This window comes from Lissotriton vulgaris, chromosome 5 (genome assembly GCF_964263255.1).
Source record: "Lissotriton vulgaris chromosome 5, aLisVul1.2, whole genome shotgun sequence".
NCBI classification, from domain to species: Eukaryota; Metazoa; Chordata; class Amphibia; order Caudata; family Salamandridae; genus Lissotriton; species Lissotriton vulgaris.
In genome coordinates this window covers 1,901,808,031-1,901,832,824 of record NC_141693.1, presented here as the reverse complement: position 1 = coordinate 1,901,832,824, position 24,794 = coordinate 1,901,808,031, and the positions used below count along the sequence as shown (strand labels likewise).

General features: G+C 46.7%; 1 protein-coding gene across 2 annotated transcripts in view; it reads left to right on the top strand.

The window, feature by feature from the left end:
- LOC147717677 (butyrophilin subfamily 1 member A1-like) overlaps positions 1-24,794 on the top strand; it is a 152,832-nt gene that overhangs the window by 24,867 nt on the left and 103,171 nt on the right. For both annotated transcript variants that reach the window (XM_086924468.1, XM_086924469.1), the window contains exons 2-3: positions 1,219-1,357; positions 10,147-10,422. In XM_086924468.1, the coding sequence (XP_086780594.1) occupies positions 1,291-1,357; positions 10,147-10,422 (343 nt within the window). In that variant the 5' untranslated portion in view covers positions 1,219-1,290. The remainder of the gene's footprint in view (positions 1-1,218; positions 1,358-10,146; positions 10,423-24,794) is intronic.

Genomic DNA, 24,794 nt, shown 5'->3' with positions numbered 1-24,794 from the left:
ATAAAGCAGTAGTTAATCCTGCATCACCTATCCTTGAATTCAAGTGGAGCAGCCTCAAAGCACGTCTCGTCTATACGGACTAGCGTCACATAATTCAGTGGCTCCTTCTTTTGCACTATTTTCTCCAATGGCTATTGGGACAGCAGTGAGGCACTTTGCCCAGAACACTTTATCGCACCTGTATCTTTAAAACAAGGTGATCTATGTATTTTGTTTGTGTGCGCACGTTGTGATGTGATTTGTTTATATTTGGAATCACTGACATATAAGAAAATCAGCACTACACTGTGTGAGCACATATACGGCCTTTTGCTGAGGGAAAGACAGGTTCCTAAAAGACTCCCTGTCGAGGGCCACGAGCTTCCAGTTCTGAGATTTCCTTTTACAAATAATTATCTGGGGTATTATTCCGAAACTACAAATCCCAGAATGCAGCTTTAAAGTGTTAAATCAGAACCCAAGACTGGAATGTGGTGTTCATGATGAGAATGAACATTGTGAATTAAACACTGCGGAGAAAAGCTAAAACCTCGGCCAAGCGCTTCCAAAGGCGAGAAGATGTTTGGGGCATTAAGAAGGCTCTTTAACCAGCTAACAGCAAAGCATATATTTATGCCTGAGCAATGCGCTCTGTGTATGGAGTCACTACGTCCCACACATGTCCGGTGTTCTGAAAGTCTAACTCTGCTGGAATGTAGATTTCACAGGGGACAGGGCTGCCAGCTTGTTTTATGTCGTAAAATCACCAGGTTCAGGATCCTGGCCTTTTCTGGTACAGATAATTGTTATTGGATGAATCAGTCGAAACGACTTAGTGGAAACCCAGTACGACTACAACTCCCAGAACACATTAGGTTTTCACATGAAAGAGCATTAAGTGCCTCGGACACGAAGTGAGGTGGCAACACTCACTGTGGAGAGAAGAAACAAGGAAATGTGTAGCGCAGGTCAGCAAGTTACTAAGTACTAGAGATTGTGCGAGATCATGGAAATGAGCCACAGGAAAATACAGTGATCTGCCCATGATTGCCCAATTGGGTCGAAAAAGGAAGCCGAGAGTAGATCCGATGTCTCTTGTTTCTGCAGCTGAAGATGTGGCTCCCAGAGCACATCTGCTCTTAACACCCTGTGGTGACACATAGGAAAATCCTCAGTGTGGTTCGTGTCTGTACAGATGTGCATCAGGTCCCTGACAAGATCCCGCTTTTCTCTATTCAGGGTGAAGTTTGCTTGTTGGAGTCAGCTCGTGAAGCGAAGAGGAGCGGAGTCTCCCCGGAACCGCCTGATAGGATGGCTGCGTGGCCCCGGTCTCTGTGTCTGGTTTTCATCCTTCTCTGCATCTCATCCTCCCGCTCAGGTAAGGTTTCTCTCTAGTTCCGCTGAACATTTATTGCCAGTAGTATTGATTAACGCTTCGGCCAGGAATATTTCTCTCTTGTGAAAGACTGTGTACCAAATAGTTACAATATATACGACTGCACGCGCAACTAAATTAGAGTTCAAGTGATAAGTTCATCACGTTGTGTACAGTGTGGTGTGTGTGTTCAGGTGGGGTTTCAGGGGGTTCATAAATGGTCGATGAAGTCAGGTCAGCAAGAAATGGCAGCTGTGGAAATAGCAGAGTGGAAAGGTGGGATTTTTCTCTCTAGAATCAGAATAGTATTTTCTAGAATCCCGTCACAGGTCGACTAGACCTTTTTACCTGTCAGAGAGTGTAGAAGGCAATCTATCTTAACATCGTAATGTCAATTTGAGCTATCCCCATTGCTTTCCCCGAAGAACCACTGACAAAAAGTCAAGTTTAAAGATTTAATATAAAGCCAAAAACAGTTGTGTATATAACCACCTCAGTAAAAGATTCAGGAAATAAACAGGCACTAATACAAACATAATTCTACGGAAAAGTCTTAATCGACTAAGAAACAACACGAGTAACAATTCCAAAACCATCAGACTAACAAGAATTGCTATGACTTGCGTCTTAGTAGGCATCGGAAAAGGAAAAAAATAAACCCAGGTTAATCTGTCCCTACACTGTACTAAGTGACATTTCTACTTTACAAGGTTCCCTCCTACCAAAGGTGTCAGCCGTGGTGACTTCCAAAGAAGTACACTCACTTTGTTCGGACTTAGCTTAAGAACCCATCTCGCATAGCAAAGCTCTCTGCCTACCCAGCATCTTTCTTCGCCCTCATGCGCATCTGCTCTGACCTCCTACGGGGTGCTGTCCCTAATACAAACCCCACAATATAGGCGACACGCCCTAAGGTACGCCCCTCTGAAAGGTATTAACTTTCAAAAACTCCATTACGACATCTTCATCCTTGTTCGTTGAAAAACGTCCTTGGGTCCCAGAGTCTTCTCCTCTTGAAGTTGCTTCCCTAAATTCCGCACCCACTCCTCCATGTCTGGGACTACCATCCTAACGCTCATATACAATAGGCCCTTCTTCTACTATCTCTAGTTAACCTTGCACCTGCAAAGGAACGCACATAAATCGGCTCACAGTTCCATGCTACTTGCAATTAATTTTCTAAAGCAACCTTCTAGAAAAGACATTTCCATGATTTAATGTTAAGTGAGACATTCTTTGTTCGGCCTATACAGTCTTTTTCCCCACCTGGGCCTCTGCATGTTTCGGGATATCACATCCTAACATTGGCAAACATTTTCCCGTTCATTAGGCCTTCATCATTTTAACAAAAAGAATACATTTTCTAACTTAACACTTCTATGTCGTTATACGAATACAATAATGAATTTCTAAACAAGTATTTAAATACATCAATGACTAATCGAGCATCTTTTAATTGAATTAGTATTTCACTGCAAACAATATTTCCAGATTAACGTGGCATTAGTACTTTCAAAACACTTTACATTACTCTAGGTAAATTCTAGTACATTATTTCATAGTCCTACATCACATTTAAACATGATTATAATCCTTTATATATGCGGGTGCTGATTACTCATGAATATGGTGCACCCCTACAATTTCTAACTCAGTTTTGCGCTCTCTCACAATGTCCTAATAGTCTCAAGTGAAGGCTGCTGCTCTCCGGCCAGGTCTCAGGCGCCCTTGCCTCCATCCTCCTACATTTACCCACTGAAGTTGGACCGTGGTGGGCTTTTCACCTGGACCTTCTTTACTTGTTGAAACGCTGCTTGAAAACGTAGAGCTTTTTTTGTGTGAGAAGAGCCTAGGAACACCCGGTATCCACCCCTATATTCAGATTAGAAACCCCATTGGAGTGAACATACTCTTTAATCCGGTTTTACCTTATCACAAGACCTCATGTTGAGTGTATATTCCTTACACTCAAGTAACGAATCAGACGACAGGGAGGTGCAAACATACTCCTTTATTTAGCAAGCTCCCGACATACAGGAAACCGGTCCGCTCAGCTCCTCTGGCACAGCAATTGCCCTCCAACAGAATGCTGTGCAGTGGAACATATCCATGTCCCCACTCTACATTCCATGTCCCCTTATGAGTATGCAAACCATAACAGACCTCCCTTGACATTTTAGCAATTAAAGCATTACATCTTTCCCATAGCCCTTGTCCCAAATATTTAAAAAAACTAAGGGAAAACAAAACTGAAAGAGAGAGTAAAAAATATCTATAAATTTAGCATTTTGATTGCAAGAGTATTACTCCAGCAACTTTAACCTAATAGATAATCCTTCAACCATCCAGGCAATTCCCTCTTTCGCTTCTCACAGTCTGATTCAACAGTCAGCAGTTCTGGCATCACCCTTAGGTCCTTCATCAACACCGCTAGAGCACTCCTCCGAAATCACACTGGACGTACAAGAGGCGTCCGCAATCCAACCCAGTAGTGATGTAAACTGTTCACTTGTAAAATTAACCATATCTTCCAACCAAAGGGAATCCTTACTTTCACTCACCATCACAGTCCTTCCACTGATCCTTCGAAACCAGAGCCACACGCTTGGGGTTCCATACTTTACCACTTTTGAGTCTGACAACATTATGCAAGGTTTCTACCACTTGTTCTGGAGCAAAAAATTGTCTTCCACCCTGTGACACCCTATTGGGTTTTTACATCCGTAACCAATCTCCAAATTTACAAGAACAGGATTGACACTATGGGCAATATTGTAGTAAGATTTACTCTTAACATGTCTCTTCCAGTTTTTCCTTAACAAACTCGGGTGACCATTGTTCTACTGCACTGTCACACAAGCCTTGCCTGAGCGTGCTTACATCTGGGGCTCCCTCCTCTTATTACCACAGATGGGGACACACCTGTAAAATCATTCACAGTCACTCTAAATGCTCCCTTGATCACTCAGTTAAATCTTTCCACTGTACCATTCCCACCGGGGGCATAACGATATGTCTTCTTGTGCTTCACACCAACCTTCTCAAAATATGTCCTTGCTATGTTAGAAACAAACTGCATGCTATTATCGCTCAACAGTACAGCAGGGCTCCCTTCTGAACAAAATGTCCTATCCAAAAATGCAACAACTGTGGCAGTATCAGCTTTCTCCACGACATCTACAATGGGCCATTTAGAGATAATATCCATCCGCACAATCACGTAATCATGTAACTCTCAAACAGGACCCAACAAATCCACTGCAACAAGTTCTCAAGGTTGATTAGGAATAAAACACTTACTCATGGGTGGTCTTACAGTACACAAGCTTTGTCAGCAGAAGAGCAACTTCAGCAAGTTCTTACAAATCTTTCCACCGCCTTCTCAACTCGTAGCCATCAAAATAAATCTTTGACAGCCGATTTGCTACTCACATTCCCGAAATATCCCTAATGACAGCGATTTAAAATCACCTCATGCAATCCACAAGGAGGAATAATTTTTGTTCCTATAAAGTACAACTCTGTCAATGGACAGTCCTACCAAACTTCCCAAAAGGCCTACAACCTTTTGTCAGTTGCTTTTTCTTGGGCCATCCCCCAGATATATATTTCAAAATTAACTACAAAATAGGATCCTCCTTTTGTTCTTTCTCCCAAACCTCCTTTTTGATAGCTGGTGAAACAGAATTGTGTACTAATGCAATCTTAAAGTCATTCCAAGGATCATCTTCACACTTTTCTAAAGGACAAGGCATCCTGTAAAACAATCTACCACCAATTTGACCTTGCCAGGAGCATACACTTTGCGAAAGATGAAATCCTTCATCCTCAATGACAATCTTGCAATCTTGGTAGAAGCCGTAACTCTCCCCTCCGTGGTCAGTAACTTAACCAAGGGCTTGTGATCACACCGAATGGTAACAGGACTATGTCAAACAAATGCACAAAATGTTCTTTGTGCCCAAGCACATGCTAGCGCCTCCTTTTCAATAATGGGATTCTTCTCTTCAACAGGTGATGGTGATCGGGCGCAAACAGACTAATGCTTTCATTATCCTTGGCATCTCTCTGTAATAGTACAGCTCTAAATCCCTTATTACTTCCATCAGTAGTCGGGAAACAATCCAATCGCGGATCAAAACTACCTAAAGTAGGCACTTTTTCCAAGTCATACTTGTCCTTTGGAACTCTGCTTCACACTCAGAGTCCCACAGAGATTTCACGTGTTTTTTGAGCAGTTGTCTAATGTTATACATCTTATCCGCAAAATGTGGGCAAAATTTTGCGCAGTACTCGACCATCCCAAAAAAACCTTACTTCATGGTTGTTTGCAGGTGCTGGGGCCCCCGAAATAGCATTTATCATTGAAGGTTTTGATTTGACCCCCACCTTCACCTATCACATGCCCTAAGTAAGTCACCCTCCTCTCTGCAAACTTGTACTTGTTCAACTCTACAGTCAACCTTTTACTCTCCAGTGTTGCTTAACACCTCCTAAAATCTCTCATCGTGCCTCGTTCTGTTCTTCCCAAATACCAATATATTGTCCTGAAAGAATATCACCCCACTCTCTCCCAAAACAACTTGTGCATATGGCGCTGGAAGACGGCCCTGCTGATGCCAGGCCAAATGGCATTTGTTTAAATTAGAAACCCCCCAAAGGGTGTGATGAATGCTGTGAGCTTTCTGGACACTGGTGTGAGAGAGATCTGATGGTACGCAGCCAAGAGGTCTATTGTCGAGAACTATGTAGCCCCCTTCAAACACAACACCATCTCTGTGATTTTCTTGTAACGGAAAGCGATTGATGACGAAATTATTGTTCAGGTGTCACAAATCCACATAGAGGTGGTTCTTGCCCTTACTACGGTGAGCCATCACCACTGGAGAGCTCCATGTCCGCACCACTGGAGATATCCATGTCCGCACTCTCCACCGGTTCAGTTACATCCATTTCCACTAGCTTGTCCAGTTCCTTCGAGCCCACCTCCTCGTACCATCATTGGTATCATCCTCAGATTGTGTACCTCAGGAGCTATGCATAATTTCAGCCTGTGGTTTCTGGTGCTCGGCACCGGCACTTAAATGTCAACACCGGCGTTTGTGGCAGTCTGCCACAAGGTGGTACTGTCTGTCAAATTTAGAGATGACTACAATAACAGTTAATTATTAATTCAGCATATATTAACTGGCTATCACTGCCGCCCAAGATCTCGAGCCTGACAGGAACTCTTGAGGAGGCAGATATGATATGGTCTGATTGATTCAACCTAGAGGCAGAACAGTGTATTCAGAAAGACAGACTAAGAACCAACCGACCCAGGAAAAAATCTGCATGGGTCAACCCACACCTAGCCTCAATGAAAAAAACATGTTTAAAAAATCGAATGAAACTGGAGGAAAACATTTGATCTTGCTACCAAAAGTCAATATAAGAAGACAGTCAGACACTCCCACAAAGAAATCAAACAAGCCTAAGCCAAGTACTTCTAGAAAAAAATCAATTTAGCCCTCATCTCTTCTAGGGAACTAAGGTTGTTCAATCCCTAACTTCCACCGAACAGGAGACTTCCTCTCAACCATCCTCAAAAGAGAGATGCAACAAGCTTGCAATCTTTTAAAAAGGTGGAAAAGCTCTAAAACTTCATGCAAGGGAGCACTGATATAGACAACACAGATGCCCCAACAGGAATCTACGACCCTCTGGTAATGGCTTAAGGCCAATCTTAGATCATTTCTCGGTTTTAAGTTTGGAATCCATGACCATGACCTTGCGGGATATTAAATCAGGCTCACCCCAAGACCCCTTTCCCCACACATTCTACTGCAGGGTGGTAATAAAACACCGGCCTCTACATCTGAACTTTCTGGCTATTTCTCACACAAGGGATAATTCCCACAAATTGGAAACACACCATAGTTCGACCACTACTAAAGAAACCTCTTATAGACCCTTCAGACCCGGGGAATTACCATACAATTTCACTATTACTCCTGTTAGGAAAAATAGTGGAAAAGCATGTCAACCATACCTTGTCCTAGTTTCTGGAAGAAAATGAGGTGTAGCGCCACACCCAAATGGGCTTCAGACCACAAAATAGCGCAGAGTCTGCCCTGCTGGTGGTCACAGAGGAACTCAAGGGAATCCTTGACCAGGGGGTGTAGCCACATTCCTGTTACTTGATCTTAGTGTGGCTTTTGACACAATTATCATAACACTATGATCCTCAGTCTGAAGGAGGCAGGCATTAGAAACTGTGCCCTAAACTGGCTGTCCTCCTTCTTAGAAGATAGATCCTTCCAGATAATGGAAGGCGAGCATCTTTCAGAAGTCCAAGGTGTCATGTGGAGTCCCATAGGGATCCGTCCTGAGTCCCACATTATTCAACCTATACATGCAACCTTTTGGCAAATATATAGCAGAAATTTGGTCCAGCCATCGTGTCATACACAGAGGATACCCAACTGGTATTGTCCTTGACGGAGGCTCCTCGGTCCAATCACAACCAAATGGCCCACTGCATAAAGAAAGTAGCAGAATGGATGACCAGGTGGAGCCTAAAATTGAATGGAGACAAAACAGAACTGATGTTCCTGGGAAATAATTCTGTTCCCAGAGACACCATTAGCCGGCCTTCAGAACTAGGCAGTCCCCCTATTCCAACACATTCCATAAAAAACCTGGGAATGTGGCTAGACCACAATCTTTTGATGGAATTACAAGCTAAAAAACTGGCAGTCCCCTGTTTTGGGATACTCCGCATGATTCAGAAGATTTTAACTCTTATCCCTGAACAGACCCGGAGAACCGTGGTTCAGGCCTTGATAGTGTCCCGGTTGGACTACAGCAACTCCCTTTATTTGGGCTCCCCCAAATATGTAGTGAAAAGTCTACAGGTGGTTCAAACGCCGCAGCCAGGATACTCCGTGGCATCTCCAAACAAGAGTTATCGAAAGAATCACTGGAAATACTGCACTGGCTACCGATCCAAGCCAGGATCAAATTTAGATCTTTATGTATAACCCACAAAGCCATGAACATCAATAGTCCTGCCCTACTGAGAACTATTGTCACTCCATATGTTCCTGGTAGGTCTCTGAGATCCTCCTCAGATCTACTCATGAAGACGACAAGAATAAAGAAATCTAGATGGAGAAGTAGATCTAGTTCATCATTGGTTCCCAGTCTGTGGAACTCCTTACCCAAAGAAATGTGCCTGTTAAGAGATGAACTCATTTTTAGGAAAAGATTAAAAACATGGCTCTTCCCCGTTAACTCCTTTTTTCCCTTATAGCACCTTCTCCTCAGCGCTGGGAAGCCTTTGGGCAGCCATGCACTCTATAAATCTGTAAACATAAACCCATGATTGTTCTTGGATAGCTGGGTTACTGTCATGCATTATTAATTGATCCCTTATCAAGTCATCATGAATAGCACCAAACTTAGTCAGTGGCCAGCTTCTTCAAATCTATCACATAGTCATCGCCAGATTCCCCTTTGCTCTGTGCTGAAAAAACTTAAATCTCTTCATGTCTATTCATACTTTAGGCACAAAGTATTTATCTAAATCCTGCAGTGCAGCCGCAAAGACTTTAACATCTCCATTCAAAGTAGCCTTCGACTTGCGGCTAAACATTTTCAGCCCTACAGGACCCAAGGAGTGCAGAAGGATCCTTTTCTTCTGGTCAGATGACATTTTATTAGCTTCATCAATTGCAGAACTGTAATTTACAAAATACTCTCTCCATTCCACCCATTTCATAGAAGGCTCAAATACCCAAAATGCCTGTGGAGGGCTGATGGTAAAGTTTTCCTGCGCCATTGTAATAATCTCACAATCTAAATATAACAAGAACGTACGACAGTCTCACTGGTTCGACTGTTCCATGGTAAGATGTTCCCACTGTCTTACTAGACAATATCCACAAGCTTTGCTTCAATAAACTAAACTGAAGGAATGTATGGTTAAAAACCCTCATCTGTTTCCTGTATTGCAATGTCCCAAAAAGAGTCATTGGTAAATAACGGACACAAGCATTGAAAGCTCTTTCAGCTGTGCGCCGCGTCAGGATCGGACAATGCCTTCAAAATGGCCCCCATGCACTGTGACCTGGTGAAGGTCTGCTGCTGGCGCCTGCACAAAGCTGGCAAGAAACGAAGAATCCAACTGGCGGCCCTCAGGTTTGAATTATTATTATTATTATTATTATATAAAATTTATAACGCGCACAGTTACCCGGGGGAATGATGCACAGCAACAACATACCGCACTTCCTTACCCCGTCGGAGGAAATGGCACAAATGAGTCCTAATCCTTGCCTCTCGTAGTGGATGATGGTGCGTTGTCGGCAGTAGTACAACGTTTCGCCCATCTGTAATACGATACACTCCAAGGAAGGCGTCCTTTCAACATAGTGGTTCAATAGAGGCCAGATTGCCACCAATCTCCAGTGTGTATCTTCCTTACACACAAGTAATGAATCAGATGGCAGGGTGCTGCAAGCAAGCTTCTTTATTTAGCAAGCTCCCTACATACAGGAAAAGGTCCTCTCAGCTCCTCTCCCACAGCAACTGCCATCCAACAGAAAGCAGGGCAGCAGAGCCTATCTATGTCACCACTCTTCATTCCCTGTCCCCTTATGAGTATACAAACCCTAACACCTCAGGCCTGTAAAGTAGTTCATGCCCTTACAACATGAAAAAGACAAGTGGGAAGACACCAGAATTAAAATAATACATGTTCAAGTCGCAGAAACTGATCTTGTTTCACATGATTTCTTTGTCTTTCCCAGATGTTGGGTCTGACCCCCACATGCACATAGAGGGATATCAGGACAGCGGCATCAAGATCACGTGCACATCAGATCAATGGGATCTGGCACCTGAACTGCTGTGGCAGGACGATGGCGGGAAGAACCTATCAGCAGCCTCGGAGAAGATCAACCCGGATGAAAATGGACTGTTGAAGGTCGAATCCTCCTTCATCGTGAGCTCCAACAAGAAGGTATCCTGCCTGCTCCGAGCCCACAACGGAAGCCAGGACAAGGAGGCCACGCTTTACATCGCTGGTAAGTGTGGGCCACAAATGCAAAGGTCATGAACCAGGAGGAGCCAACTCGCAAAGCTTTTTCTAGGAGCACTTGTGTATTATTTCTTGTCTTAAATTTAAATTGTACATGATTCACAGTATTTTCTGAGCATTCTGCCTTATGAATATCTAAGAGTAAGACATGAGTAACAGAATTGCAGATCCCACTGTTTAAAAGTAGTGAGGCTACAGTAAGACCCAACTACTCATAGAAAATGCTTTTTGAATCAAGCTTGGTTATTCAGGAGTTTCTTTCATCTAAGGCAGGAGTAAGGCACAACAAAGCTTTGGGAATCAGGTCCAGATTGTCTATGTTAGCATTGCAAAAATATACCTTTCGTACAAGTTGTTTCAGTGCCATCACTATCAGACAGTTCTGAAGAGATGATTAAGCACACAAGGTTTTATCATAATGTGAAAGTGTTTCTGCACATATTGCACATCAAAATATCACAGTGTGTAATGTACGCTGCTGTCACGAGGGCTTGCACAGATCAACCACATTTAATTTCCCCTTGAGTTGCTGAAATATCCCTCTGGGATAATATGCCTGCTGTAAAATCTGTGTTTAAGTTGCAGGTGCCAGGCTCTGGATACAGCAGCACTGACTCTGCTGCTCATCTTCTTGATGTTGATAAAACAAGCCTCCTTGAATTAGCTGGTCGTCCGACCTAGGGTGGATGGAATGCAGTAGCAGCGCTGTTAGGTAGGAGATGAGAGTAAATCTGGAGTAGTTAGAGAGGTACGTGGAAGCGAATCGATGCAGAGCTGACATGGATAAATATGCAGATGTGAGCGAGTTGTGAGGAGATGGTCGGTCCTCTGTTCACTGACCGACAAACTATTAGTAAAAATGTTAAATAATAGGATAAAAGTCGAAGCTGAATTAGGACAGGAAATGTGTAAGTTGAGCCGGTCCAAGCGTGGAGAAGTTAGAGTCACATGGTTCAAAATTATAATATTCGAAGCATAATGAGTACACTTTGGGAAACTACGATGTGAATAGGTAAGGGCCAGTCAGGGAACTGTGAAAACTGTATTAAATGCCAAGGTGATGCTTGATGGTCAAAGGAACAAGAGAAGTCCAGCTTCAGTGTAAGTGTTAGTGCGAAACTGGTTTGTATCTTGGAAGGTCTGTGATGCAACATATTTGTAGTTGTAGCGGAGTGTGTATTAGTGATTGGAATGGAGTATCTTGAATAGTGGAAGCTGTGAAACAGAGAACCCACTAGTCTTTTGTTTGGGCCCTGGACTACATCTACTAGCTCCCCCTTTGCCTAGAGGCGCGAGGACCATCCTGCTGCACTTGAAAATGCTTCAGGAAGCCCCAGGCATATGAAACTCTAATATTCTGTTTAGACCCTGGATACACCTTCCAGCTTCCCTTCTGCCTTGAAGGGCAGAGACCATCATGATGCACTTAAGAGCACTTCAGTGAGCCTGGGTGAAGAGCAGGCCCATCTGCACCTGTCAGAGGCTGGAGAAGGCTGGGCTGGGCCCCCCTCTTGACCTGATCTGGTCTGGTTTGGCTTTTAAGATATTCGCCAGAATTCTGTCAAGGTAGGCCAGTATGTTATGTATATTTTCGCATTTTTCCAAATTGGCAAAAAGAAAGATAATTTGGTTAAAGCAGACATACTTTCTGCAGCGCCTACTACCTTCTCAATCACTAATTACTTGACAACGGTTATAGGAGCCATCAACACTGAAATCGGCCGAGTTGAGGAAAGAATCAGCCCAGTGCAGTGGCTCTCCAAGAATGCACCCGTTTCATCTGCACCAACAGAGGCTGCTGTACCCAGTATGGTAGTGGGTCCAGAGGATAGAAGAGATAGTACTCAGATAGATTATAGAGGGGTAGAAATGCTGAGCGGTGCCAGAGGTGTTTTAGCTACTATAAGCAACCCCTTTGTTGATCCCAATGATCAAAAACAGCCACCTAATAAAATGGCATTCAAGGACTTCCTAGAATGGTATTGATAAATCTAACACTATGCTATTGTTGATTTCATCCTAAAATTTACAAACAAAAAGTTTTAAGACTTTCTTGTATGTAAGACACATTTCAGCCTTCCAGTAATCTGTCCTGATTGGTCAGTTAAGTGGATTAGCCAGGCTGCTTTGATGAGGTGATCAGTAGCCCCTGGGGTTAAAGAGCCATTCTGGGAGGAGACTGTTCTGCTACATAGGAATACCAGAGCAAGGGGGAGGGGTTGTAAACAATGTTTTTCAAAATGAGGAGGGGACAGGCTAAAGAAGCCAAATCCACCTACATCCCTACCCTTTGAACCCAGCCAGATGGCAGGTTTAAGGAAGGCAGGTGCAGATGCCAGGGAAGGGAGACTAGAGATGAGCCATCATGGAGGTTGGTTTAGCTATCTCTTGCCTCTGTGCTAAGAGTTAAGCCATATTGAATTTTGGAAGAAGAGTGCTTTTATGGGAGACCATTGTGGCACACTTTGGAGGAAATAGTCATGCTCTGGGGTGTTGCCCGGCACCTCATTGAACAGGAGTGCCCTCCTGCTTGACCCAGAGAACACTGAATAGGTATTTGGGGAGGGCAGTTCCACACGGCTCTGCTGCTTGAAACTGGGAGAAGAAGGATTGCCTAGCTGAAAACTTTGCACCATCAGGCTGAGCATTCTGACTGACTGCCACTGCTGCATTACCAGGTAATACAGCCCTTTGGATGTACCATGCTCCAAGAGGAACAAAGAGTGGGCTTCCTGCATCAACTCCACCAAGAGTCCCCTTCCTGGAGTGTATCCAGTGGACTTTTAATGGTGTTGGCCAAGTGCATTTTGGGAATTGTGGGCCCAACCTTCCAAGAGCTATCCAGACCCTTGTATTGTGCTTTGGACACTTTGTACCCTAAAGAAGAACTTCAGGACAAAGTTCCAGAAGTGTGGGAAAGTTTGGTGAACGTTTGTGAAAAGAGGGTGACCAAACTCCTACAGAAAGGCAATCCGGCAAACCCTCACTGAAACCAGCTTGCTGGAGGAGGCTGCAAAACGTCTGGTGAGAAATTCTCCAGAAAAGTTTCTAAGTGTGAAGACAAAATCTTGACCGGGGCCTCCCGCTTAGTGTATCTGACCAGGACTCCGTTGCGGTCGGCCTCAATCTTTGACTTTGTCCCAGTCAGAGGGGACCGAATGTCCAGAAGTGGCACTATTGGTTTCTAAGCACTAGAAAGTGTTTCATTTTCAAAAATTCATATCTCTGGTTCCCTACAGTGGATTTATTTCGTTTTGGTGTAATTTTAAACATAACAATATTTCCTATTTTTATTAATTGGTGTTATTTTTTTATTTAGTGTTGTGGCTTAATTATTTATGAGTTGGTATTTTTAAATGCTTTACATACCTGTCTCTGAAGTAAAGCCGGCCTACTCGCAGCCAATCTACCAAGGATTAAGCATGGGAATAATTTTCTAACACCCATTTGGAGCCCTGGACTGTTAGTGACCCTATTGCCAATGGCAGATGCATATTTGTCACTACTAATAACCCACTGTCCAACAGTAAGCATGCACACCTTTTGCATGTCACACCTATACCTTCTGGCAGTCAAGTACCCCCGTTCAAATATTAGTTTGTTATCAGTTTTACACCTGCTCACTAAGCTAAAAGAACAAACATGATTCATAATCACATAGACGAAACATATCACATTTACCAGTGCTTGTTAAAGTTTGAAGCATTGCTTCATAAATATGGTCACACCAATGGTCCATGCGCATATAAATTGAACAGGCAGACCATTATCTTGGTGTTAAGGATACTCTGTTGCCGATGTGACGGAGTATCTTTACCGCCAAGATGTAGATCTGGCACAGAGTCTTTTTATTCTTCATGTCTGCAAGCACACCAAGGATTTAAGTGATTTGTTTGAAGTGTGATAGTTTGACCACATGTTATTAGGAATAAAATAGCCTCTGCCATATGTTAAAAGGATAGTGCAAGTAACCTTGGAGTTCCATGATCTTACTAAAGAACTCCGCCTTTAGCCTTGTTCCTCTAGCTCATAGGTCTTCAAACTGTGGGGCGCGCTCCCGTGGGGGGGCGCAGCATCCCCTCAGAGGGGGCACGCATTCCACCTACCACTTCACCAATCATTGTTGCTTCCAGGCGCGCAACGCCTATTAAGGCTGAAAGGGCTTTAGCCCCCGCCGTCGTGTGTCTCAGCCGGGCTGCTGCTGCAGCTGGAGCTGCTGGGGGCTCGTCGGGGCAGTGTCTGGAGTCCTCTCCGGCACGCCCGAGTTTTTCACAGGTCTTTAAAGACCATGTGCATATTTACATACAATTGTAAACTGGTTACAGAGGCAGTTTGTTTTCTGGATCCAGTACCCCCTGGGCCCCTGGGCCCCACTCTGCCTATTCCTTACGTTTTGACGGCAAGGCGCTCTTTATGCAGAGCCATTGTGCGCATTAGTTTACAAGGAAACAGCAAATGCGAGTCGTGGAAATCCACTTCTCTCCTTATTTAATACTGACATTGGATCAGGTATATTGATTCACAGGGGCGTTGGAGGTGTCAGAATTCTACGTGGGTGCTTACTGCTGGGGTATTTTTTATTTTTAAACGAACCTCAAGTTAATGGAGCCTGGGGCACATTTGCTGTTACTCCTGCGTCAACCGCCTAGCTGGCTATCACCTTTGTGTGCCTCTCCTACCCTAAAACCTCTTTCATAGGGTAGGACAGAAATTAGATACAAGTATTTCATGTACACTATGTACCATATGTCTCCGGAACAGATCAATGCATGTGTGCATATTTTAGGAGCCCCTTATGGGCTACTTAAGGTGTGAAGAAAAGCGCGTTCGAGGCATGTGGGCTGCTGAATTCATATCTGTGCATAGTCCGCCACCTAGTGTTGGGTCCGGATGATTGCACATTGTTGTCCTGGAAGAGTCTTCGAAGTATCACGAGATAGGTGGCTCCTCCCCTGGACTACAGTGCGCATGGGCATCGCCTCCATCCTCAGATTGTTTTTTTCCGCCATCGGGTTCGGATGTGTTTCGGTACCCTCTCTCGGGACCGATAGTTTGTTCTACTTTTCTCGAGACCAAAAGGTCTTTAGGCTGGGCGTCGGTATTGTTGCGTTCGGGTTTACTTACTGACTCTCAGCTCCGATCTCCTACTGCCCCTCCACGTGCTTCGACGCGGACGGGCCTACACTACACTCTTGCTATGGAGCGGACGCCATTCAAAAAGTGTCCGCTGTGTCACTCAAAGTATTCTCACCTTGACGTGCACCCCGTGTGCAATACATGCTTGTCACCGGATCATCGTGAGGACACTTGCATGGCGTGTTCCAAATTTAGGAGCAAGAAAACTTTAAAGATTCGCCGGGCTAATCGGCTCCAGGCTCAATTGTCGGCTTCGGCACCCCCACCTGATGATATCTTCCAGGAATCGGTTGAGGGAGAAGACGACGTACAAGATTCGGACTCCGGCCCCGCGTCCGAAGAAGAGACCGGCGACGCGGGTGATGAGGCCTATGACGAAGTCTCCGACGAGGTAGGGGACGACGACCGGGCTTGTCCCGCGATGGGTGATAGCTCGGACGAAGAGCATCCCCAACAAGACTCCGGGGTTACTCCCCGTTATACGGCCCAGGTCGAGGGATCGCCTTCGGGCCTTACCCAAGATCTAACGACCAGTCCTACGTCCCCGCCTCCGGGCCCGGTCACGGACATTTCTCACAAGAAACCGAAAGTGAAGCCAACTGGTCTCGCACCCTCGGATGCGAAACCGAAACCAAAAGTGGCGCTGGTCAAAAAGGTTCTGGAGGCGTCAACTTCCACGAAACCCAAAATGGCCGACTTGAAGAGCCACGCCAAAATGGCTGACCAGAGGAGCCGCGCAAAAGTGGCCGACCCAAAGCCATCTGGGTCGGCGCCGAAGGTGAAGGCATCCGACGCGGCTGCGTCGGCACCGAAAGGGGTCGCGGACCCGAAGACGGCTTCTAACAAGCGTCACGCCGACAGTGCGCCAGGCCATGGGGCGTCGGCGCCGAAGAAGAGGCTTACCGTCGAACACGCTCTCGAAGACGAAGAGTCTCTCGAGTCGTTTGAGCCCTCGGCGTCCCTTACCAAGAAGGTGGGAGAATCCTTACGGCGGATCCAGCAGTCTGTGGTTCCCAGCCAGGACCCTGCGGGGCCTAGGCCCACGACGAAGCCTGCCAAGGGGCAAACGCCCATTCGTTTTACCCTTCCTCCCAAGTCGGCGCCGAAAGCCTTCGCGCCTAAGCAGAGCGGACACTCTCAGGACATCTTGTCGCCGAAGGCTGCCTTGGTGGTGTCGAAGCTTCGGCTCCAGCCGCTCGCGGCGGAAGAACGTCGTGAGGTGCACATCGAGGCCAACACGGGAAAATTGTCGCTCCTCAAGAGGAAGATTACATCGGAGCCGACCTTGGAACCTTTTAAGATTCCACTCAAGAGCAAAAAGTACTCTGCGGACTCTTCGGCTCTGATGGAACCACTGTCTCCACAAGCCCTGGAACACTCGCCGGCCCATTCCCCCGTGCCTGAAGTCGACGAGGAAGAGGCCGAGTACACCTATCCTGCGTACTCGGATCCGGACGAGGAGCAGGTGCCCTGGACAGCAGGCGACGACGCAAACGACCCGCAGTCGGGGCAAGACACTCAACTTTTCGCCGCAAAGACGTCCCCGACGGAGGACTCGGCGGCATTCAATGCACTGATAGAGAGAGCTGCGGCGAACCATGACGTCGAGCTCCACTCGGATCCAGTGGATGCGGACTTTTTGGTCGACACCTTCTCAGTCGCCGAAAAGCAAGTCAAGACGCTTCCAATGCTTAAAGGAGTGCTGAAGCATGCACAGGAGGTGTTCAAGGAGCCCACCCGGGCGCGGGTGGTCAATCCTCGCATCGACAGGAAGTATAAAGCGGCGCCCACGGATCCCACTTATATTAAGGGACACTTGCCATTGGACTCCCTGGTGGTTTCCAACGCTCGAAAAAGGGCAAATTCGCAAACGACTGGTGACGCTCCTCCCCCTGACAAAGAGTCCAAGATCTTTGAGGCATCAGGCAAACGCATTGCTGCACAGGCAGCAAACATCTGGAGGATCTCTAACACTCAAGCCCTGCTCGCACGTTATGATAGGGCCCATTATGACACATTAGAGGCCATCCTTCAACACTTGCCTGACCAGTATAAAGAGGCGGGGGAGATGCTCATTCAGGAGGGTAAACTTATTACAAATGCGTCCATCAAGTGTGCCCTAGATGTAGCTGACACTGCCTCAAGGGCCATCAATACAAGTGTTTTACTTAGACGTCATGCTTGGCTTCGTATTTCAGGGTTCAAACCCGACATACAGACCACAATATTGGGGCAGACAGTGAATCCTGACCATCTGTTCGGCCCAGAGGTGGATGCCTCCCTAGAAAAAATGAAAAAAGATACTGAAACTGCCAAATCTATGGGAGCTTTACAAAGCCAGCAGTTTCGGGGTGGTTCTTTTCGCCGCTCCAACTCAAGAGGCACCTCAAGGGGCCAGGCATCCCAATCCACGCAATACTACAAGGGTGGCTCCCAGTCCTCGTATAACAACAACAAGGGCAGGGGTGGCTACAGAGGCAACAATATCAAAGGCAGGGGACGTGGAAACAATGCATCCAGGTCCACCACCACCAACAAGCAGTGACGTCTTGTCACTTCCCCCCGATCACACGACACCTGTCGGGGGGAGACTCCAACAGTTCCTGCCGGCGTGGAGATCCATCACCACGGACAGGTGGGTGAGGTCTCTTATCCAGTACGGGTACTGTCTAGAACTTACATCTATTCCACCAGACATACCGCCAAGAAGCCGTGCTATGTCCGACGAGCACTTGACCTTGTTGCAGCAAGAAGTTCTGGTCATGCTGCAAAAAGGGGCAATAGAGCTCGTTCCATTGCAAGAACGGGGAACGGGGGTTTACTCCCTGTATTTCCTAATCCCCAAAAAGGACGGATCACTCAGGCCGATCCTGGACCTCAGGCCACTGAACTGGTACATCAACTCGGAGCACTTCCATATGCTCACATTGCAGCAGGTGCTTCCCCTGCTTCAACAGGGGGACTTCCTAGCGACGCTGGATCTGAAGGATGCCTATTTTCATATTCCCCTGCATCCTTCCCACAGAAGGTTTCTCAGATTCAAGATTTTAGACCAGCACTACCAGTTCAGGGTCCTGCCGTTCGGGGTCACCACGGCACCAAGAGTTTTTACAAAATGCCTAGCGACGGTGGCGGCGCATCTCCGTCGCCAGCACGTCCATGTCTTTCCATACCTGGACGATTGGCTTATTCAGGCAAAGACGGAACAGCAGTGCGTAGACCACGTGTCACGCACCATTCACCTCCTGCACGATCTGGGATTCTCTCTGAACTACCCAAAGTCCCATCTCCAGCCCGCCCACGTGCGACAGTATCTGGGCGCGACTATCAACACTCTGGCAGCCACTGCGCAGCCAAATTCAGTGAGAATCGCCAGTATCCAGGCGCTGATCCAACGATTCAGACCCCAACACTCGCTTCCAGCGAGGGTGTTCATGCAGTTGATAGGCATGATGGCCTCCTGCATCTCCATTGTCCCGCACGCGAGACTACATATGCGTCCGCTTCAGGAGTGCCTTGCACGTCAGTGGACTCAGGCTCATGGGCGACTGACAGACCTAGTGTTGGTGAGCGGTCGGGCATACAACTCTCTGCATTGGTGGAATCCACAAAACCTTTGCAAGGGCCGACCATTCCAGGAGCCTGTCCCACAGATCATCCTGACGACGGACGCCTCTCTCCAGGGATGGGGAGCGCATGTACTCCACTACACTGTGCAGGGACTGTGGACACTTCAGCAAAGGAAGATGCACATCAATGTGTTGGAACTGATGGCAATCTTCATGGCCCTAAAGGCGTTCAAAGTACATCTGTGCAACAAGGTCGTGTTGATCCGGACGGACAACATGACGGCCATGTACTACATCCAGAAGCAGGGAGGTACACACTCTCCACAGTTGTCTCACCTGGCTCAGAGCATGTGGAAGTGGGCCATTCAGAGGAACATCTTCCTCATGGCAGAGCATCTCCCGGGCAAGGACAATCAAATGGCAGATCTGCTCAGCAGGCACAGCCATCAGATGCACGAGTGGGAGATACATCCATCAGTACTCCAACCGTACTTCCAAAGGTGGGGTCATCCAGAGATAGACCTGTTCGCCACAAAGGAGAACGCAAAATGCCAAAGCTTCGCCGCCAGGTTCCCACACCCCCAATCACAGGGCAATGCGATGTGGATGAACTGGTCAGGCAGATTTGCGTACGCTTTTCCACCAGCGCCTCTGATACCGCTGGTGGCACGCAAGCTCAGGCAACACTCGATGACGCTCATCCTGGTTGCTCCAACGTGGGCTCGCCAACCATGGTACACCACGTTTCTGGAACTCTCCGTGGTACCGCATCAGAGGCTTCATCTCACTCCCAGCCTTCTGACGCAGAGCCATGGCGACATTCAGCACCCAGATCCGCAACAGCTCAACCTGGCGATCTGGCTCCTGAAGTCCTAGAGTTTGGCTACCTCAATCTTCCCCCCGATTGTATGGACATCATTCGGGAGGCAAGGAAGCCCACTACGAGAGCTTGTTATGCGGCTAAATGGAAGAGGTTTGTCATCTACTGTGCGAACCACAGCATTGACCCGCTAGATGCTTCCATTCAGAACATCATATGTTACCTCCTTCACCTGTATCGATGTAATCTAGCGTACTCTTCCATCCGCATTCACCTGTCTGCCATGGCAGCATACCTCCAGAATAGGCAGCACCTGTCACTCTTTAAGGTCCCTGCTATCAAGGCCTTTCTGGAAGGACTCAAAAGGGTCATTCCACCAAGGACCCCACCAGCTCCAGAATGGAACCTCAATGTGGTTCTTACAAGGCTGATGGGTCCTCCCTTTGAGCCACTGCACTCTTGTGAGCTCCAGTTCTTGACTTGGAAGGTTGCGTTCCTAGTAGCAATTACATCGCTGCGGAGGGTGAGCGAGCTGCAGGCGCTCACCATCCAAGAACCTTTCTTCCAAATACATGCTAACAGGGTGGTGCTCCGCACTAACCCTAAATTCTTACCCAAAGTAGTCTCACAGTTCCACATGAACCAGACAATTGAATTGCCGGTGTTTTTCCAAAACCCAGAGACGCTGGCGGAGCGCATGCTCCACACTCTTGATGTGAAAAGGGCCTTGATGTATTATGTGGACAGGACAAAAGATTTCCGCAAAACCAAACCACTCTTTGTTGCTTTTGCCACACAACACAAGGGAAATGCAATCTCCAAAGCGGGGATTGCTCGATGGATAGTAAAGTGCATTCAGATCTGTTATGCTAAAGCTAAGCGCACTCTTACTATCCCACCAAGGGCCCACTCCACTAGGAAGTTGGGGGCCTCTATGGCCTTCCTAGGTAACATTCCCTTGGAAGACATCTGTAGAGCAGCCACATGGTCTACCACACATACCTTCACTAAGCACTACTGTGTGGACGTGCATTCCAGACAGCAGGCAGCTGTTGGTCAGGCTGTTCTAAAAACGCTTTTTCAAACTGCTGCAGCTGGCACGGGCGGCCGCTGTTAATGGAGGGACTGCTATGTATTCTATGCACAGATATGAATTCAGCAGCCCACATGCCTCGAACTGCAAATGCTACTTACCAGTATGCATCTGTTCTTGGCATGTAGGGCTGCTGATATTCATATCGCCCACCCTCCTCCCCGGCGCCTGTAGCAGCTGCAGTATTCATTCATATACACATATGCTCATAGCATGGTCATCACTCACTTTCTTCACTCCATCTCTGCCAATGGCTAAAAACAATCTGAGGATGGAGGCGATGCCCATGCGCACTGTAGTCCAGGGGAGGAGCCACCTATCTCGTGATACTTCGAAGACTCTTCCAGGACAACAATGTGCAATCATCCGGACCCAACACTAGGTGGCGGACTATGCACAGATATGAATATCAGCAGCCCTACATGCCAAGAACAGATGCATACTGGTAAGTAGCATTTGCATTCCACGCCTCAGTAGTAAGCGCTATATAAATGCACTACAATACAATCTAAATATTCTAAAGCTGCTAGATTCATTACAGCTGTCATAAATGCTTTGTGCACCGAATCGCCAACTGTGGTGGACAAACAAATCTTTGCTGCCCTCTTGCAGAAGTCCAAGGGGGCAGAGCTCTGCACCATCAACCCTGCATGACACCTGGACGATGTTGGGGGAACAACTTAAGGCAGCTGGAGATCCAGCATATTAGTTTGTCCATAGAGGTCAGCGTTAAATAAAAACACAGAAACTGACCATGCTTATATTTTAGCTTCAGTGACTACCCAAATGCCTAAAGCAAAGAGGGACACGAGGGACACCGGCGCACAAAGAAGGGGAATTCTTGGAATATTTGTTTTAACCGAATTCCCACCAGCCATCAGGGTCAAAGAGTTCCTTCAAATGCGCAGTATACCGACACTAAGCAGCATGATGTTCACATGCAGGCCTGGGTTCTCACTCAGAAGTTCACACTGACAGAGAACAACTACAGAACCATTAGCTGTTTTTGAAAAAGGCCTTTGTTTCAGAAGCAAGTTGAGTGCACAAACACAATGTACACGTTTAGATGTACATTCAAACCTGACGTAACTACATCCTAACATGGTCAAACTAGCCCATCTCTTCTCCCCTGATACACCACTCACACCCATTAGGTTGTCATCTATCTTTTAACGTCAACTGCAAAAATATGTCTACTGTTTAGCCTGCTGTTTACTTCCTCAGTCTTGAATTCCTTCCAAATTCCTGTCCAGCCAGCACACGCTAGGCCCACGCTGCATCCTTTTGCTTTTTGTTAGGGTCTCTCCTTCACTTTTCTGTTTCTAACCTGCTCCCCCTCGCTCAGTCTGGGCGCTCTCTTCCCATTTGCCTCTTGTGACAAAACTTAATATGCCAATAACCCCGTGCCCAACCAATTTGTAACATAGCCTGGCACTCTGTGCCAGAGTGGGAGTTTGCCTTGGCTCCTCCGAGGGCTTTGCTCTGCTGAGGGATTGTGATAATCTATCTGTGCATGTGTGGGCTTCACACACATGCACAGATGTGCATGTGTGAGGGCTCAAAGACACAGACACCTGTGTCTTTGAGCCTTCACATCTCTGTACTGAAAAGGCCATTCATTCCCCCTCCAAAAGGGACCTGCCTTTAGTGAGAACAGCTCCCGACACGTTTGCTGTTTATAAAACAAGCATTGGCAAAGCCAATAGGTCTCAGCAATCAGTGGTAATACATTTGTGTACATCAATAAAAACAGCCCTTGAGCCATACACAAATGCACTTATATTGCCATTGCCTATAGCTATCTGATTGCTGAGACCTATTGGCTTTGCCAATGCTTTTTCCGATGTCATGTCTAATGCAAGGATGTGGCGCAACAGCCATTTCCATTTCCATTTTATTTCATTTGTATCGCGCATAAATCACCCGAAGGTCTCAGAGCGCTAGCAGGCAGAGGATCCTTATGACCAGCTGATCCAGAAGTAGGAGTGCTCAGCTGGCTAGAAGAGCCAGGTTTTTAGCTGTTTCCGAAATTTCATATGGTCGGGCTCTAACCTCAGCTGAATGGGGAGGGAGTTCCAGGCTTCTGGGGCAGTTTTGCTGAAGGCTCTATCTCCATTTCTGACTGTTCGAACTATGGGTACAAAGAGAAGGGCTTTGCTAGAGGAGCGTAGTGTCTTGCCTGGGACGTGGGCCTTGAGCTTATGTTCAAGATAGACAGGTCCATAGCCATTTACCGCTTTATGGACTAGGCAGCATAATTTGAATTTTATGCACGTTTGTATGTGGAGCCAGTGCAGAGTCTTGAGGCAGGCTGCTGATGAGGTGCGAGGGGGTAGATCTAGTACTAGCCTAGCGGCAGTGTTTTGGAGGACTTGTAGTCGATTCAGTAGTGTTAAGTTGATGGCTGAAAAAAGGACATTTCCATAGTCCATCCTGTTAACAATGAGTCCTTGGACTAGGGGCATACGTGCTGAGAGAGGGATCCATTTAAAGATCTTCCTCAGACTGCGCATCTGGCCGTAGCTATTTCCCACAGTTTTCCTGATGTGTTCGGACATGGTCAGCTTATCGTCTATTGTTACTCCAAGATTCCTGACAAATGGCTTGGGGACTGGGCAGGATCCAAGGGAGGCTGGCCACCAGTCTGATGACCAGATTTGGTCGGCTTTGCCGAAAAGCATGACCTCAGTCTTTTCAGCGTTCATCATAAGGTAATTTCTGGTCATCCATTCTTGTATACTGATCATACAGTTTTTGAATTTTCTTTTGATATCATCAGGATCTTGATTGATAGTGACGAGGATTTGGGTATCGTCTCCATAGGATATGGTTCCAAAACCGTATTCTCTGATGATCTTTGCCAAGGGGGAAACGTAAATGTTAAAAAGGGTCGGGCTCAAAATGGATCCCTATGGGACGCCCTTGTCATTTTCATAGAAAATGGAAGAGTGGGGGCCTAATTGGACCCTAGACCGTCTGTTGTCAAGGTAGCTTGTCAGCCATTGGAGTGCAGTACCTTCGACACCAACCTCTGCAAGGCGCGCTAACAGAACGCAATGCGAGATGGTGTCGAAGGCTGCAGACAGGTCTAGCAGAATCAATATGGCTGATTGTTTAGAGTCCAAAGACAGTCTTATATTGTCCACGACCTCAAGCAGGGCCGTTGCAGTGCTGTGAAACACCCTGAAGCCGGATTGGGATGGGTCGAGGAGTTTGTTGGACTCCAAGTGGGCGATGAGCTGCTTATTGATTAGAGCCTCCATAACTTTTCCAAGGAGTGGTAAGAGTGAAATTGGTCAGTAATTTATAAGTTGATCCGGGTCAGCCGTGGGTTTCTTTAGAATAGGCCTAATTACTGCCTCCTTCCAGTGCTTAGGGACGACACAGTGCTGTATCGATTGATTAAATATGTTGGTTAAGATGGGGGTCAGAACTGGGGGGATTTTAGATATGACTCGCGGAGAGGCAAGATCTCCCGGGGCTCCAGATTTCATTTTCAACAGGATGTCGTTCACCTCGCTTTCTAACAAGGGTGAGAACTGTTTTAGCGTGGCGGAATGATTATTGGGGATGTTTTGCCCATTGACGTGTGGGGTGGTGGTTTCATCTTTTATCGTTGGCAGGGTGGTTTCATCTTTTATCGTTGGCAGGGGAACACGTTTGTGAATGTCATTGACTTTCTCATGGAAGTAGGAGGTTACAGATTCCACCCAGTCCTTAGTATCAGGGGGCGCCTGCTG